General features: G+C 36.1%; 2 protein-coding genes across 2 annotated transcripts in view; one reads left to right on the top strand and one right to left on the bottom strand.

Annotated features, from left to right (window-relative positions):
• The window catches only part of osbpl10b (oxysterol binding protein-like 10b), a 45,331-nt gene extending 34,922 nt beyond the window's left edge, over positions 1 to 10,409 (bottom strand). The window contains exons 1-3 of the mRNA XM_059568286.1: positions 9,942 to 10,409; positions 6,398 to 6,573; positions 4,749 to 4,828 (exon numbers count right to left, since the gene is read on the bottom strand). Of these exons, the coding sequence (XP_059424269.1) occupies positions 4,749 to 4,828; positions 6,398 to 6,573; positions 9,942 to 10,153 (468 nt within the window). The 5' untranslated portion in view covers positions 10,154 to 10,409. The remainder of the gene's footprint in view (positions 1 to 4,748; positions 4,829 to 6,397; positions 6,574 to 9,941) is intronic.
• An 828-nt stretch (positions 10,410 to 11,237) lies between these two features.
• On the top strand, positions 11,238 to 17,096 carry LOC132158738 (glycerol-3-phosphate dehydrogenase 1-like protein). The gene is made up of 8 exons (XM_059568285.1): positions 11,238 to 11,407; positions 11,794 to 11,971; positions 12,246 to 12,386; positions 13,594 to 13,732; positions 13,822 to 13,934; positions 14,833 to 15,069; positions 15,203 to 15,309; positions 16,670 to 17,096. The coding sequence occupies exons 1-8, from the start codon at positions 11,364 to 11,366 to the stop codon at positions 16,764 to 16,766; spliced, it is 1,056 nt and encodes a 351-aa protein (XP_059424268.1). The 5' UTR covers positions 11,238 to 11,363; the 3' UTR covers positions 16,767 to 17,096.
• Positions 17,097 to 17,583: the final 487 nt, after the last annotated feature.

Here is a 17,583-nt window from a genome sequence, read left to right as displayed (position 1 = left end):
CGCTTCCCCATGGGAACAGATACCGGCCCTGTGCCACCAGCACGGTATGCCATCACGCAAAAGAGCATCATCGGCCTGACACCACCAAGACAGCAGCCACATACAGGCAGGGAGGGGGAGGGTGAGGGGAAGCAAGGGCAGTGCATGGTGGGAAAAAGTGCAATATGAGACGGCAGAGAGAAAAGGAGAGAGCTTCCTGTAGAGTACTGTTCTCCACAGCAGAGAGATAAAGTTTGTCACTCGTTTGAAATGCTTTCATCTCTAAAAGCTCTTCAGCACAACCTGAGAACTGCAATCTCATTCCATCACAGCTAATCAGAGACATCATTTGTCTGTGATTCACAAAAGCATTTAGGGCACTGCTGATAAAAAAATGCACAAAAGCAAGTGTCTAATGCATGCTTTAACAAAAATCACAAGTCTAACTAGATTTGTGTTTTTATTTGTTTGTTTTTTTTTTTACTGCAAAACTGCTCTTCCATAATTTCTGTGGAGTTTGGGGTGTTTTTCTTACCACACAGCTACATGGTTTCTGGGGTGTCATGGAAATCATGGTGGGCAAAATTATTAGAACACATGGCATATTAAAGAGGTTTCAGTTGTTTTGGTTGAAATGGTCATTGCAATACCCATAAAATCAACTATTGCTGGAACCTGCGATGGAAGGAATCTGCTGGAACACTGAAAAAGATGGACTGGCCCCCTCATTGTCCAGACCTCAACCCTATCAAGCAAATTTGGGGCGAGTTGGAAAATAAACTGGACAGATCTACAGTACATTTAAAGGAAAGCCTTTGGCTTGAGGTTCTCAGGAAATATACTGACACAATGCCATGACATACCATGACATACAATGACATACCAATTATTAAAGTAAAAAGTGGATAAAACAGTAAGACTCACATCTGATATCTGTTGTGCTCAACCATCTGCATGTTTCATGAACATTATGAAATGAAATCATGTTTTGGAGGCAAAAAAGGTCAATATTTTCAGATCTGTCAGGTGTTCTAATAATTTTGACCACAATTGTAGTTCAGGTCTATTCTTTAAGGCACACTGATATTTATTTATTTATTTTATTTTATTTTTCTAAAGAAATTTATACTTTTATTCAGCATTAAATTTAAAAGTGACAGAAAATACATTTATAAACAAACACAAACAAACAAACAAAAATCCTGAAATTTTTTTATCAGTTTCCACAAAAGTATTAAGCAGCACAACTTGTAAACATTGATAAAATAATGAATAATAAGCAATGTTTTTTGAGCTCTAAATCAGCATACTGGCCTTAGCAAACACCCATAAGAAGATCTTAGTTGCCATAAAAAACATAGTAATCAGTCTCAGAACAGCAACATTCCCAAAGTCATGCTCTATATAAAAATGATTCATATCAAACAAACAGAGGAGGACGTATTTAGGCCAAAAAACAAAAACAAAAATCATGTCAAAAGGCACCTGTGCATTCTTGAGAAATGCGAGAGAACATTGCTCCCCTGGGTGCTGCTAAATGGAGTCTTAGGCTTGAAGGAAGATTGCACTCTTTAAAATGACCCAAAATGAGACCACACTATGAGGTTTTTCTGTATGTGCGACAATGAGTATTTTATTCAGGTCTGATGGAGCTCCCCCGACCTCATGCAATTGCATTCTCGCAGTCTAATGGCAGTCCATTGTTCAGTCATATGAGATTTTAGCACTGAATACCAAGTTACATAAGTCTATACGGACCCTTAGACCCCCTTATAGCAGGGATGTTCATAGAACAGCACATATCTGGGAAATTTGAATTACAATTCAGATATTTAGAGAGAATATACATATACATATAAATGTATACAAAGCTAGAATAAATATAATGCTGACCAAGGTGGCATTTATTTGATAAATACAGTACAATTGCAATATTGTAAAATAATATTACAATTTATGTTTTCTGTTTTAATACATTTAAAAAATGTGATTTATTCCTGTGGCAAATTTTCAGCAGCCGTAACTCCAGTCTTCAGTGTCATGAAGAAAAAAATATTATTATTATTGGTTACAACAGCTGCGTTGAAACAACAGACACATTTTTGTTTCAGTATTTTTGTTTAAACATTATAATTGTTTTTCAGGATTTTTTGATTAACAGAAAAGAGGAAAAAGAACAGGATATATTTGAAAATTAAACTTTTGTAACAATGTAAATGTCTTAACTGTCACTCTTGTTCAGTTTAGTGCATCCTTGCTGAATCAAAGTTTTAATTTCTTTCTAAAAAAAACCTTTTTTTCTTTTTTAGTAGAAACACTGAAATCAGACAAAATTGCATAATGGACCTTCACAATTTTTTTTTAAATAAATAAATAAAAAACCTTCTGCTAACACTGCAGCAGGCAATCAGTACAGTGCATTATGAAATACATACACTTACTTTCAGAGTTATGATAAGAAATAAGCATGCCAAGTGTAGAGAATACATTAAGCATCTGTTGCATGCATTATGGATTCAGTCTTTAAATGAATAAATATAACACACTTGTAATGTAATATATTTGGCCGATGATGAAGACCAGGCCCAGATTTGTGTTTCAAATTACTTTGCTTATAATGGGAATAATCATAGAGACTGCAAGGTTTTTCCCTCTTTTTAAGAATACATTAGCAGCTAATGCTGGCTTGTGTTATTAGACTGCCATTGGTAGGTCAAATATTGAAAATGAATGCTAATAGAAGTCAAACAATGTTTTAGCCTCAAGGCTAAATTCATTTCCATTAAATCCGTGCTCTAAATTAATGGCCAATGCTAGTCTCTCCCATTTGTAAACACTCATTTTCAGATCTGAAGTTATCATTACTCTGCCACTCAGAGGCGCTGAAAATTACAATTAATAATTGGACACAACACCATCTGCCTAAAACAGTCAGCCGAATGCATAATACTGCATTTAAACATCAATTTGAATCTCTTTCAGACGGCAAAACAAACATTATGCACCTTGAGGCATGATTTAATGACATGTCTTAATGGAGGTGAATGCTTAAAGTTTAACTCTGTAAAGGTTAAACATACAAATCATTGAGTGTTCAGAGTCACATGATAATGGGACACAGCATGTGACATGCAGTGTGTTTTTGTCACATGATAAGTTAACTGACACAATGTTTCTCCAATTATTATCAAACAATTGTTAATACATTTGGAAGAAGATAAACCATGCTATGTGGATAAAAAATAAATAAGACCACACTTAGAGTATATGATCATGTCAGGTGAGCTGTCACATGTATAGATCACATGCCTCCATACAGCTACTTATTTTATTGCTCAATGAATTATAATAGCCATAACTGAATCTGTGGATAATACTAGCAAGTATGTACATATGTGCATGATTATAAGGTCAAAATAGGGATGGGCAATGTAAACCAAATCTTATATTATGGTATGAGTGATTTTATTTCACGGTAACGATACACACACACACACATATATATCACAATATAGTTATTTTTGCTTTAAATAAAGTCTTTATAAGACCAAGAGTTTTGATACCATTGACATTTTGTAATGCTAACAAACAAATATTACTAGCCTAAATTAAAAAACAAACCTCAAGCTCACTGAACACGATTTAGGATTTAGAAAGTGATTTAGGAAAGAGTAGTAAGAGATTTTGTCTTTTTTGCTGTTTGAATGACAGCAGGAATATTAGACTGCTGTCACTTTAAGAGTCGCCCGGCCGGATCCAATATACTGTTACATGTGTTTTCTTTCTCAGCTGTTCGCTTTCACTTAAGACCTAAAATTACTGTGTTTACAAGGGTAATTGCAAAGACTGGCATTTTGACACATACAAGCGTGCATATAAAGTGGCAAAAATAACTTGGTTCAATACTCCCGCGCTCTACGAGCACCATCTTCACGTGCGCGACGCCTCACTGACAGCACTCCTATAGTGAAGTATAGCGAAATAAGTTCTCTTTCGTCTGCATTTCAATGTCTTAAAATCCCATTTTTTTAAACAGCAAAGCTTAAAAAAGCGCGTAAATATTACGTTTTTGTGACCACGTAGCACAGCAACGCCATGTAAGCCTGTAACCACGAAAGAGACGATAGTTGAAAGTCTCTGAATTTAAATAAAGCTAAAAGAAATATAAAACTTAAACTTAAAAACTGTAAGTTGAATTACTAAAATGAAAAAGTGGTTGCTTACTGCCGGAAGTCTTTATGATCTTCCGGTCCCCATATATTCTCCTTCAGTGCACTAAGTCAATGGCTTTTATTTACCTCTTTTATCATCCACCAAGCTAAACTGTGTAGAAAAGTAATAGCACATCTCTACAAATTAAGCCAAATTAAGACTTACAAGTATAAACTTGTTAATGACCTCATTTGAAATGCCAGCCATAATAATAAGCCTTACATGCAGTGAGATGAACTTTATTCTCTACTGAAAAGAGACAAATCTCAAGATTACAGGGGCCGTTTGTCATCGAAGTTGAGTCTGGAGAGGTCAGAGGAAATGAAGAGCGAGTCAGTCAGTACACAGAATGTGAGAGACAGAGACAAAGACAGGAAGGATTTCAAGAGAAAATGCACTTACAGAAAGGACAGTACATCATCGATGACAGAGTGAACAAAATCAAAGGACGACAGCCTCAAGACAAACATTTTGCTTTCTAAAGCAAGAGGGAGTGAAAAAGATTTAAAGGAAGGAAATGAGAGCACAGTGTGTTGAGTTAAATGTAACTGGGTTACCTTGGCACTGCCGTCTGAGTGGCGACGGGTGCTCAGCTGAAGCTGGGTCATCCACATCTGCTGCTCACGCGCATCACAAGCTAAAAGAAGACAAGTCAACTATAAATGGCCACATCCATTCATGCTGCATCTACAGCTTATTTAATTCAATAAACACCACATAACATAACATAACACGTAATGAATTTGATTATGTTCATTAAAAATAATGAAGTTGTTTGTTTGTTTAATCCTTATAAATAGTCCTGCATATTAAAGGAGTCATATTATGAGAAATGCCTTTTACTTGAACTTTTTTTTTTTATGTTAACATTCTTTTAAATTTAATAAATTTAAAAACAGATAACTAATACATATCACCATAAATCCCCAGTTGATTAATCACAGTAAAATAAGACATGTTTTCTGAAATGTTATGATTAAATATGGAAAATAGGTGTTTTCTAATTAAATGTACAGGGGCTTGCATACATTTCCAGAACTAAAATCTGAACTCTGGATAAAGCAAGGTTTAATGTTCTTGTCATAAAATACTTTTTTAATGTTTTTACAGCGGTGTATTTTATAGAGGGGATCACTCCATGAATTAAACTAATTATTTACTCAAAAACTGTCAACAGTCATAAAAAAATCACCATGTAAGTGCTACTGAATTGGAAATTTCTGGTGAAATTCATTTTGAGAAAACACCTTATAAAAGATATGCTTTCCAATTAAAACCTACAGAAACACACAGAGAAAGCTATAATAAAATAAACACTTTAATGTGTATTGTGTATGTTTTCTTTCCACTAGTTTGAAAGAAGTCAAATTATGGAAGCAAAACAGCCCCAAATCTGTTCTGCACTTTCTTGCCTAAAGAAGAACCAAAAGGTTTTTTTTATATGACCTATGAAAATCTAGTTTTAAGGTCATTAGATATGGTATAGTTACCCAGGTAGAACAAATGCAAGCTTTTTTTATCGACACAAGACCGAAAAAACAAATTTGTGGTTTGTCTGTAACCCTGGGTAAGACTGAGAAGGTGTAAAATGAAAAATAGCACCTGAAGATTATCATTTCAGAATGCTGGAAGACTGGGAGCGGACCAGACGCCACCTGAGGCAAGGCTGTCAAACTACTGGGAATAACGCTGGAGGTGACAGCTCTTTTCCCAAAGAAATCCATCCTCTCACAACCTCTCCGAAATTGCCTTTGTTACAAATGGCCGATTTGGCTGGTGGCATTTTGCTTGTAAACTCCTGACACAGTGTAAATGAGTTCTCAATGCCGCCTCGGACCAAAAGTGAATTCTGATTAAAAACCATCATAAAAGATTGTGGCATACACTGAATGCCAACCATGAAAAGACTCCTGGCATACTTTATACGACACGAGAGAAACAGAAAGAGGGGAAAGTATAGAGATCTAATCTGATGAGGAAGTTGCTGGCGAAAAAGAAAGAGTGAACTTGGAAAACTAAATCACAGATAAAGGGGGGTGCCTGAAGGAAAAAACATGTATCAAAGAGATGCTTCCTTAAGAGATGTTGCACGAGAGAGTGTGAGGAGACTCATGTTAAAGGAGAATGGAGATGGAAGGGATCAAATGACCACGTTAAAAGCAAAAGCAAAGGATTGAAACCCCCGATAAAAAGGAAAGATGCTCACCCCGCAGTTTGAAGAAATCTCCATTTGCAGCAGAGACTGTGAACATATAGGAAAACTCATCGCTTGGGGCCACTGAGGAGCCAATGAGGGGCAGGGACCCTCGTGGCTTTTGGTTCTTACTGTGCTCGTTGATGAAATACTGAAGCTGGCCGAGCTCAGGGTCCAACACGAAATACCTGCATGATGGAAAACAGAAAGGAGAAGAGGGTTACATTACAGCAAACCTAGATTTTGACAGCGTGTGACGCCTGACATGTTCTTAGTGGTTGTTTTGCGTAGCTATGTGGCTGATAGGTTTTTTTTTTTGATAGCCAGGGTGCTGCTATTCAGTTGCTAAAGTGTTCAGAGTGGTTTTATTATGCATTGCTATGTGGTCGCTATCGTGCTCTTGTTAGTTGCTAGTGTGTTGCTAGGCTGTCTCTAAAATGTTCTGATTGGCTGCACTGGATTTAGGGCCGTAACAAAAGATTATTTTGATAATATCAATCTGATGATTATTAGAACAATTAATCAACAAATTGTATATTATTTCAGTGATTAATCAGTAGGTTTTAATCAATTATTCAGCTTTTGCAATTATTTCAAATATTGAGTAATACCGTCGGCACTGACAGACTAGTGGTTAGTGCACTGACACATAGTGCAACTGCAACTCTGGCAACTCAAGTTCGAGTCCCGACTCATGGTCCTTTGCTAATCCCATTCCCAACTCTCCACCCCTTGCTTTATTCTCTACTGTCCACTAAAAGCATGTTCCCCACTCCCCCTAGTAATTATAGACTTGGCAACACCGTCCAAGATATTTTCATAAGCACAGTGTTCTTTGGGGGGGGGGGGTTGGATTATATGTGCGAGGGCTTACAGTCTTGTGCTACAGTGCCACACTGGTCAAATTGCGTTACTGCAGGCCCTTACACTAGGTCATATTAAATAAAGCAACTGTTCGGCAACAAAAATATATGCATTTTTATTGATAATGTCGACTAATCATTTCAGCACTACCTGCACTGTTCTTGTTGGTTGCCAGGGCATTGTTGTGCAGTTCCTAAGTTATCTGTGTGGTTTTACTGTGTCGGTATGGGGTTATTACCATGCTTTTGCCGATTGCCAGTGCTGATAGCTATGAGTTTGTGTTTTCCATCCATTTTATTATATGCCAGGTAAAAATACAAAGTCTTTTTATGTATTTATTTTTATTTATGTCCGTAACAGAAATGTGAGAGTTACAATATATGCCAAAATTTTCTACTTAAGGGGTTTGTTAAAAAGTATGAGCAATAGTACCAGTGATGCTTGCCTTAGAAAACATGATTAGAGACAGCTAGTAAAACTGGCCAAAATCAAAAAAGCACATGAGAGTTTTACGGTGGCCATTATTATCTCTCTCCTTTCCTTCCTCATTATTTGTGATGCATTACATGCCACCTCTGGTTCCCCACTTTCAGAGCCAACCAGAGAGGTGCTTTATATGGGATCGTAACTCTGCAGGGAATGGATTGTAATCATGCAGTTTGGGTGCTATAACACAACAGTCACCCTCTCTTAGTAAAAAATGGATGTGCTGCCTGTTTCACTTCCACAGTCTCTCTGATGGGGTCTCTGAAAGCTAGACAGAGACACATCATTATTTTAAAAAGCAGCTAAAAGTATGAAGATCAAAGAGGAAACAAATGCATTGCTTTTGATGGCGGAGGACAGACGATCACTGTGGACCTTTGGTGACATTTGATTACATAACCTCATCCCCCAGTATGATTCTATACAAAAAACGACATTGTGTTATATATCCTCTCACCCTTAAAAAAAAAAAAGAATAAAAATTTGCATAATATTACAGTAATTCTACATCATATTAAATACACATTAATATAATAATCCTGACTAAATGCCTAAATAAAATTTTTATATTTTAATAACATTTGTATTTTTTAATCAACTTAATTTTTCTTTTAAGGGGACATAACCTCTTACTTGTGGTCAGATTTCATATATGCTGGTATGGCACAATTTATAATACAATAAAACTGTAGTAAAGACTATTTCAGTGTTATTTCAAAATGCATGCTACTTCAAAGAATACCCTGGCCTATTATGTGACATGATCAATCTCTAACTGTGCTAACATGTAACATATGCTCAGTGGTGAATTAATGAAATCTGTGAGAGTCATTCCCTTAGCGGTTCTATTCAGTTAGTCATTCTCTCCGAGGTCCAATTCTCATCAGGTCAAAGTATTGAGTGGTGTGGAAACCTCTCTCTCTCTCAAACACACACCCACAAATCATTAAGCACTAAACAGTGACTAGTGCTGAGGTTAACGTGAGGGCTATTTCTGAGCAATTGTGGAGAGCGGGCAACCCTACGGTCCTGATGCTCGTTATATGCTTGGCCCATTCCTCCATCGATCGCTGGACTAAGCAACAGAATGAGCACAACATTATGGATGTGAGGGATTTCCCATCACGGATGAGTCATAGTCTCTCCCAGATGAAAGAGCCTTATCTGTGGGCTGTGCTGCACTCAACACTGCAGCACACACAACCATGAAATCTGACAAAAACTAAAATCCTCCCGCTTTCAACGAAAGCCTCTTGCTTTGGAGTGTTTCTGCATAGCTCAGCTGGTAGAGAGCTCATTGCACATTTAGATTCCTGACTACAAATAGACACTTTCATTAAGGGAAGGTGCTTTAAAACAGAGGACAATATCATGAAATCATGACCTTTCAGAGCACTAATGTTGGTCTTGCAGGAGACCTTGATTATCTCAGACTAGATTTTGTGTTATTATGTAGAGAAATAACCTTCATACTAATGCAATTTTCCTATACTATAAAAAACTGCAATGAGCTTGTAGGATAAATCAAATCATAAGAGAATATTACATAACAGCAGAACTTAGATAACAGGTAGGAAAACTAAGGGGTGTGATCTCCATCTTCCATCTCAACAGATTTCATCAGATTATAGAAAGTGCAACATTACTAAAATGTTGCACTTTGTGAATGGAAAGAGTCAAAAACATATTTTTTTAACTCTACACACACACACACACACACACACACACACACACACATACATATATATATATATATATATATATATATATATATATATATATATATATATTAACCACACATTTTTGTCATGCATGATATCATAATGGATGTACATATATTAATTATACTGCTATCTCTGACAAAAACTTAATCAAACACGATCTTTAGGTGGGTGGATAAAGCTGCCCAGATGTTCAGCATCAACAGAGGGAGAAAATGTAACAAATGTAATCGATGAAACATGATTTCATTCATGTAACTATAGCGTCATAACATACTGGAATTACCCGCGTTCTGTTTATTGCTGGAAGATGACGTCTTCGTTCTTTGATACAGATACTGGATGTCATGGAAATGATGGAATGATATGATCAGAAATTCCCAGCATGTGAAAAATCTGGACTCTAAATCTATCATGAAAAACATCGGTCATCCCCTATGGGTTTAAAAGTTGTCAAGTGTGAGCAAGCGCCAGAAACTCTTTACCTGTTCTGCCAGCCTTGTAGTAAATTGGTGTATTTGTTCAAAACACCCTCCAAGTGTCTCTTTTGGTTCTGAGACGGGTGAGTGTCCGAGACAGCCCCTGTTCCGGGACTACACGAGCCGCTTCTTGCCTGTCTGTGTGCGGGATTCCCCAGATCCGCGGACCACTTTCCTTTACTGCTTCCTGAATGCGACACGTTCAATGTTTTTTCCATGTTTTTTCCAAACTCTGGATCATAAAATGTGACGGTTCAAAATCCAAAGCAGTTTCAAAAGCAAAACAAAGATACTGCTGAAAATGCTCATCGTATGAAGAGGATGTGACTGGATATTACTCTCATTTATCTCTTGCTGGCTTGCCTTGGACTCTTTAATGGGCTTCTCTGGAAGCAGTGTGTGGTCACTCCCCTCCCGCGCTCCACCGACAGGAATGCTGCCGCTACATCAGAAAGGCGCTCGTCAATGTGAATATGATGTTGAACGTATATCCACGCCCCCTCATTATCATACATACGGAAAAACAGCTTTAATAATTAAAAAACAGAAGTATATGAAATTAAGTTATACATATATTAGATTAAAAATGAAACAAATACAGTTTATATACATAAATGAATACAAATATATAAACATATATATATTTATCCGTTTGCAGATATCAGCTTGATTACCTACCTAATGATTTTTATTTTATTTTATATTTTCTGTATTATGTTATGTGTTCTTTGAGGAGGAAATTACACTACTGTTATAAGTTTTTTTTTTTTTTTTTTTTACTTTTTTTACACATGAAAAATATTTTTTTAATAATGTGTTTTTAATATTGTCGCAGTTTTAAACCTTCAACAATTCATGTTTTTATAATAAATTATGATTAAAAGGGTGGGTATTTTGTAAAATTAAAATAAAGTCTGCATAAAGGCATTTGAACAGTGGCAAAACAAAAAGGAGACGATAGAAAAAATAAATAACCCCATTATGCAGATTTTGTCCTCGATACGGTATTTCTTTAAAACTATGAGTATGCATTAATATTATAGATATTAATATATTGCGCTATTAAATAATTATCATAGTATATCATAATATATTCAGGTATAAGCCTTAATCATAAATAATATTTTATAATCATAAATAAATTAATCATAAATAAACCATAAATTGAGTGAATTATTAGTTCAACACCTAATAAATCGCCTAATAGTCTGTTTCACTGTTTTTACAGCGACTATTTTAGGCAGCGAAAAGTAATCTGTGGAACCAAAAGAAAAACTGCAACTCCCAGAATCCCCTGCTATCGTTGATGACGCAGTCAAAAGGCGACCAACACGTTCCCTCCCACCGAGTAACTGCTTGACTTTATAGTATTATTACCTAAATTGTTTACCTGAAACACTTATCCACTTGTGGAAAGCAAAAGTGGTTATGGCTGCTCCGTTGAAAGTATGTATTGTTGGTTCAGGAAACTGGTGAGTATGAACGTGTAATGATTATATATGATCAATATGTGATTGGTAATGAGATTAACATATGGCGCTGTCCAACTGTTATAGCTCAGACATGACTTGCTTAGACTGGAGCATAAGTCTAATTCCCTATAACAAACAGCAGTTACAGCGAGCTGATATTCAGATCCATATGTTAAGCATTATTATTCTGGGCAAAATAAAGTGGTTAATGACTTAATTGCATTGATCTGAAGATCTGCATGCTGTATAACCCTCATTTTACTGCCCTTGGCAAAGCAGCTTCTCAGAGTTGTAAACCCTGCTTGGAATGCCCGAGTGAACTGCTGTTCAACAGACAACAGACTGGCGTTTTGATTAAAGATAATGTTGTGTTTTTCTGTGCCAAGGGGTTCTGCAATTGCAAGAATTATTGGCACCAATGCACAGAAACTCCAGTGCTTTGCCAACACAGTCAAGATGTGGGTTTATGAAGAAATGGTCAACGAGAAAAAGCTCTCTGAGATCATCAACACAGAACACGAGAATGTCAAGTACCTTCCAGGCTACAAACTCCCAGAGAATGTGGTAAGACAGTTCCCTCATAGTTGTAAGTAAATAGTACATAAGTGTCATTTGCATTTTTTTGCTATTTAATAATGCTTAAGATAATAATAGATATAAGATCCATGTGAAGATTAAATATTGCACTTGAAATAGTTTTTAGTCTTTCTCATTTGCATGCTTGCCATCTGTTGACTATCATTTGAAACCAAATCATCTTTTGCATACCATTCTAAATAAATATAGTCTTGTTCAAGTTTGCTAGGGTGTGGATATAAGCATCAGATTTCTCTTGTAGGTTGCGGTGCCGCAGCTTCGGGAAGCCGCAGAAGGAGCCGACCTCCTGGTTTTCGTTGTCCCTCATCAATTTATCCGGAAACTGTGCGATGAGTTGGTTGGCTGTGTTTCGGATAAGGCTCGTGGAATTACATTAATCAAAGTAAGAACCCTCTGTATTGTACAGTATATAATTGTAATGCTTTTTGAAGTGGGTTTACAAGGTAAGGTTTTGTCATTGTTTAATTATAACCTGATGTGGATTTTATAGCAGCTTTAAAACCAACTTGGTAACCTAGTTTTAAATTAGGTAGATAGTGGATGTCAGTTAGGCAGTAATTGGTCCAAAAAATATTAACTTGCTTTATCAAATACATTTTATTTTTAATGTGTTATGGAAGGGAATGAAGGGTTTGTCTAAAATGTAGTCTAGACACTTTTTCCCCTTCAGTAATATTATCAAATTAATTTTAAAGTAATAATTTTAAATTTGAAAACTTAGCCTTAAAGATATTTAGCCTATTTATTTCTTTAAAAAAAGGTGGTTGTGCTCAAATTATGTGCATAATGATTCTTCTCAAAATCCATTTTCATAATGAACCAATGAGTTACCACACAAACAGACAATAATTTATTCCCATTTGTGCAATGATAATGAATGCCACAATATAATTTATGTCAGACAAACAAAATGGAACAAAATGTCCAATGACTAATCAAGTATTTGTCTAAATTAAATAATATTGCTGTATAGTATACCTTCTTTATTATACTCACCAATGTGCCAGTAAAAGCTTCCCATGGCTGTTTTTGCATCCTCTTCCATGCAGACAGGATGTTCGGGAATGAACAATGCAGAGACGTCTTTGATTAGATTTTTTTTTTTTAAAGTGCACCATATGTGAAGTGACTCATTGGTAAAAAAAGGCCCTCTGGCCTGCTGGCAATCTCTTCGTGTGCAATTTATCTCCTGGTGCCAGTTTGTCTCCTCTGTTACTGGCTGTGCTGCTCAGCGATGCATCTCTGCAGTTATACCTCACTAAATTAGATTTATCCTTTCCACTTCTCTTTTTGAAAAGTAGCCAAGTTTATTTAAGTGTTACCCATTTAATTTTAAAAGATTTGGTTTGTTTGTTCTCTTTTTCGGATTTGTACCCATTTCTTGTGTACTTATTTGACCCCCTTTATTATTTTTGTTCTGCTTTGGTGTTCCTCCTCATTTTTTGAGTCATTAGGCAAAGAAGATCCAAACAGCTGTGCTCCAGAGTTATATCTACTGAGGGGGAAATAGTGTGATGCTACATCAAAAAAAAAAAAAAAAAAAGCATTGGTGTTTATGGACTCGTTATTTATTTTTTATTTTTTTGTAGGGCATTGATGAAGGACCAGAAGGATTGAAGCTCATCTCTGATATCATTCGGGAAAAAATGGACATTGATGTCAGTGTCCTAATGGGGGCCAACATTGCCAATGAAGTGGCAGCTGAGTTGTTCTGCGAGAGCACCATTGGTGAGTGAAAAGTGTTCTGTAGGTAGCATTGCATTCTAGCAACTAAACCACCAGAGGCAAACTCAACAGATATTTTCTTCGATCCACAGGCAGCAAGGTGTTGGAGAACGGGCTCTTGTTCAAAGAGCTCCTGCAGACGCCTAACTTCAGAATCACTGTGGTGGATGATGCTGACACAGTAGAGCTCTGTGGAGCCCTCAAGGTAAATATCAGTCTTGTCTTGTCGCTCATCCCCAGGGAAATATCTTGATTCTGGGACCTGAGATGCAGGGCTTCTCGGGCACGACTCAGACCTCTGTGTAAAGAAGAGCTTGCATGGCTGAATTTACAATTAGATGCTATAAGGCTGCTGTCTTCCTCGTAAATACATTGTTGTAATATTGACAGGCTTTGACAAAAACTTTTGGGTTATTTAAAGCTTAAAGGTTTGGTTCATCTGAAACTGAAAATTCAGTTTTTGTTCACTCACCCTCATGTCGTTCTAAACCTGTGTGACTCTCTTTCTTCTGTGGAACACAAAAGACTTTGAGAAATGATTCAGTGGTTTCATTTTTGCCCATACAATAAAAATCAGCATCAGACCAAATTAATAGTCAAAACATATTTTTGCAGAGAAAAATAAAAACATAATATATGTTTCAAACAACATGAAAGTGAGTAAATGGTGACAGATCTCATCGTTGTTCCAAACCTATGTGTGTCACAATAGAAGAAATGAAAGTGAATGTGAATTTGGGCTGTTGGTCGCCAAAAAGACAGAAAAGCACCATTACAATATGTAACGTAGTCTATATGAGTCTAAATGACATTTTAAAATTTAAGAAAACATTAATTATTCATTTTAATACTATTATAATTCTATTTTGTTTGAATTAAATAAATACAGCCTTGGTGAGTATACAATACTTCTTTCAAGAACATTTGAATGATAGTGAATCTAATATTACAATGTAGGATTTGTGCTTTTGTCACTTAAAAAATGATCAGACACCAATTTGTACCATATATATATATATATATATATATATATATATATGGAAGGTGCCACCATTCTGCCATTCTAGTAATAACCCTTACTTGCTTATTTCACTCTGTTTTAGAACATTGTTGCAGTGGGCGCAGGCTTCTGTGATGGTCTGCAGTGTGGAGACAACACTAAAGCAGCTGTCATTCGTCTGGGATTGATGGAGATGATCGCTTTTGCCAAACTCTTCAGCAAAGACGGTTCTGTATCCTCTGCCACATTCCTCGAGAGCTGTGGCGTAGCTGACCTCATCACCACCTGCTACGGAGGAAGAAACCGGCGCGTGGCAGAGGCTTTTGCCAGGACAGGGAAGGTAAAAAGAAAACCGATCCATTTGAGCCTTTCATGGCATGTAATGTAAAGTTTTATGGATTTAAGAAAGACGCTGAGCATTTGGCACATTTGCTGATGCAGAAAAGATCAATACAGATTTCCTTTTCTTTCAGAGCATCGAGGAACTAGAGAAGGAGATGTTAAATGGACAAAAGCTTCAGGGACCATTGACTTCTACTGAGGTCTATCATATCCTCAAACAGAAGGGCCTGGTGGATAAGTATGTGTAAACATTTCTTTGTTCATCAGTGCTTATAACTAATAGTCATAATCATATATTATTATATATGTACAATAGCCTTTGTCAATTGACAAGCTGCTGAAATTATGCTCAGGTAGGTGACACAGCTTTAAGTCACAATTCCACCCACCTCCAAACAATTATGGCACTTTATCTATTAAATAAAAACCTAAGATAAAATAAAAAACTTATTTTGTTTTAAAAAATTTCAAACACTGATTACAGGTGAGGTGATTCTGTTTTGCATGATTATGTTGATTTGATTAACATGATTTTATAGGAGTAAAATCTGTACAAAAGAGATCTGACTCTGGAATTGTTTTTTTTAATAATCTTCTTTTTAATGCATATGTTTATCGCCTGTGGCTGTCATTATGCATTAAAAAGAAGACATTTACAGAGTGAAGATATCTCTCTATAGCTCTCTCTCTTTTTCTATATCTTTGTATTTGGTCAGTGAACTTGGATTTGCTTAAGGAGTGTAGGGATTATCTTTACCATTAATATGGAACAAATTATAGGGTCCATTAAAAATGTTAAGTTATAAAAACACAAAACCCACATTTTAGTGTTAGAGACACTACCTTGCAAAAGTTTGGGGTCGGTAAGAATTTTAAAAAATTATTATTTTTAACACAGAAGTTAAATACATATAAAAAATGTGCCAGAATTTGTATCAATAAAATAGATTTTCAAAATTATAACATGATTTAAATTATTGGTTAATGCTATGCTTAGTAATGCTAATGTTTAGTTAATGGTATGTTCATGTTTTCTTAGATAACAAAATGATCTAGCATTCACTACCATTTAAAAGTTTGGGGTTAGTAAGGGGAAGAAGATGAAATTAATACTTTTATTTAGCAAGGACATAGTGAACTGATTAAAAGTGACAAAGCTATTTAAATGTTACAACAGATGTCTGTGTAAGATAAATGCTGTTTGTTTGAACTTTATATTCATCATTGAAACCTGAATGAAAATGTATGTCACAGTTTATTCAAAAATATTTAACAGAGCAACTGTTTTCGACATTGATAATAAGAAAGCACCAAATCAACATATTAACATGATTGGTGAAGTGTCACGTGATACTGAAGACTGGAGAAATGGCTGCTGAAAATTCACAGGAATCTTGATTGAAAAATCAATAGGACATAAATTTGTATCCTATTTATGGAAAGTGCTGGATACATTGTACCATTACTAATGTAGCAGACAGTGTCTTATTCAGAGTGACTTTTCTACAGCAGTGCCACCTGGAGCATCCTGGGGGCTAAATGACTTGGTGTAAGGCAGGACAAAATTGGTGACATCTCAAATTTACATTATTCTCCAGGTTCCCCCTTTTCACGGCTGTTTATCAGATCTGTTTCGAGGGCAAACCAGTTCCGGACATGATCACCTGCCTGCAAAGCCATCCAGAGCACCTGTGAGAGTACCACAGTTTCCCCTTCTCCACCGTCATCTCTTATGTTCCGTTAGGTGGTCCTACCTCCAACATCTTTTTATTTTTACTCCATATACTCCTAGAATGTTCTATTTTAAAGTTCTCTCTTTATCCCAGGTCCAGTTCTACACTAAAGCTTAGGCTTGAACTCAGGGGTTTGTTTCCAACCTAGCAGGTTTTGATGTTATCATACATGACAATGTACTCAAAGAGGTTTTTCAGAAAAGCCAGGTGTTGTTATCTGTCCTGTTTGAACCTTTTTTCTCTGTCTGACTGCCCTCTTGTGGATGGTCCACAATATCACCTCACTGACAGACGAGATTCTGTAGAACCATAGCATAATACCAGTTTTGGAAACTTTTCTACATCGTTTAACACAAGGACAAAAGCTAGGTTTAAAACACTTCCATTGTTTTAGTTCTTAACTGCTTGGTTTAATACTGATAAATGTTAAAACTGCCATTTACACTGAACTTTTTGGGTCATGGTAGAAGAAGTAAAACTAGATTTCTGTGAAGATGCCTTTTAACTCCTCACTGGTCAGGAACAGTTGTCACAGGTCAACCAATACTTGAATGGAAATGTTTTGTTTTGTTTTAAAGTGCTTTCAAGACAGCGGGAACATAAAAACTTGTTATACAATGTTATCTTATTACAGTAAAAAATAATAGTGTTGCATATCTAAGCTTCTAGAATGCACTGAAACCCCCAATCACAGAAAACCCTAAATAGTGACTGTTTTAGCATCCTGATCAACTACCATAACTACAGTTCTTGTTGTAATAACTCACATTTCTATTAAG

This window comes from Carassius carassius, chromosome 15, assembly GCF_963082965.1.
Source record: "Carassius carassius chromosome 15, fCarCar2.1, whole genome shotgun sequence".
In the NCBI taxonomy this organism is placed as follows: Eukaryota; Metazoa; Chordata; class Actinopteri; order Cypriniformes; family Cyprinidae; genus Carassius; species Carassius carassius.
This window is presented reverse-complemented; position numbering and strand designations above follow the sequence as displayed.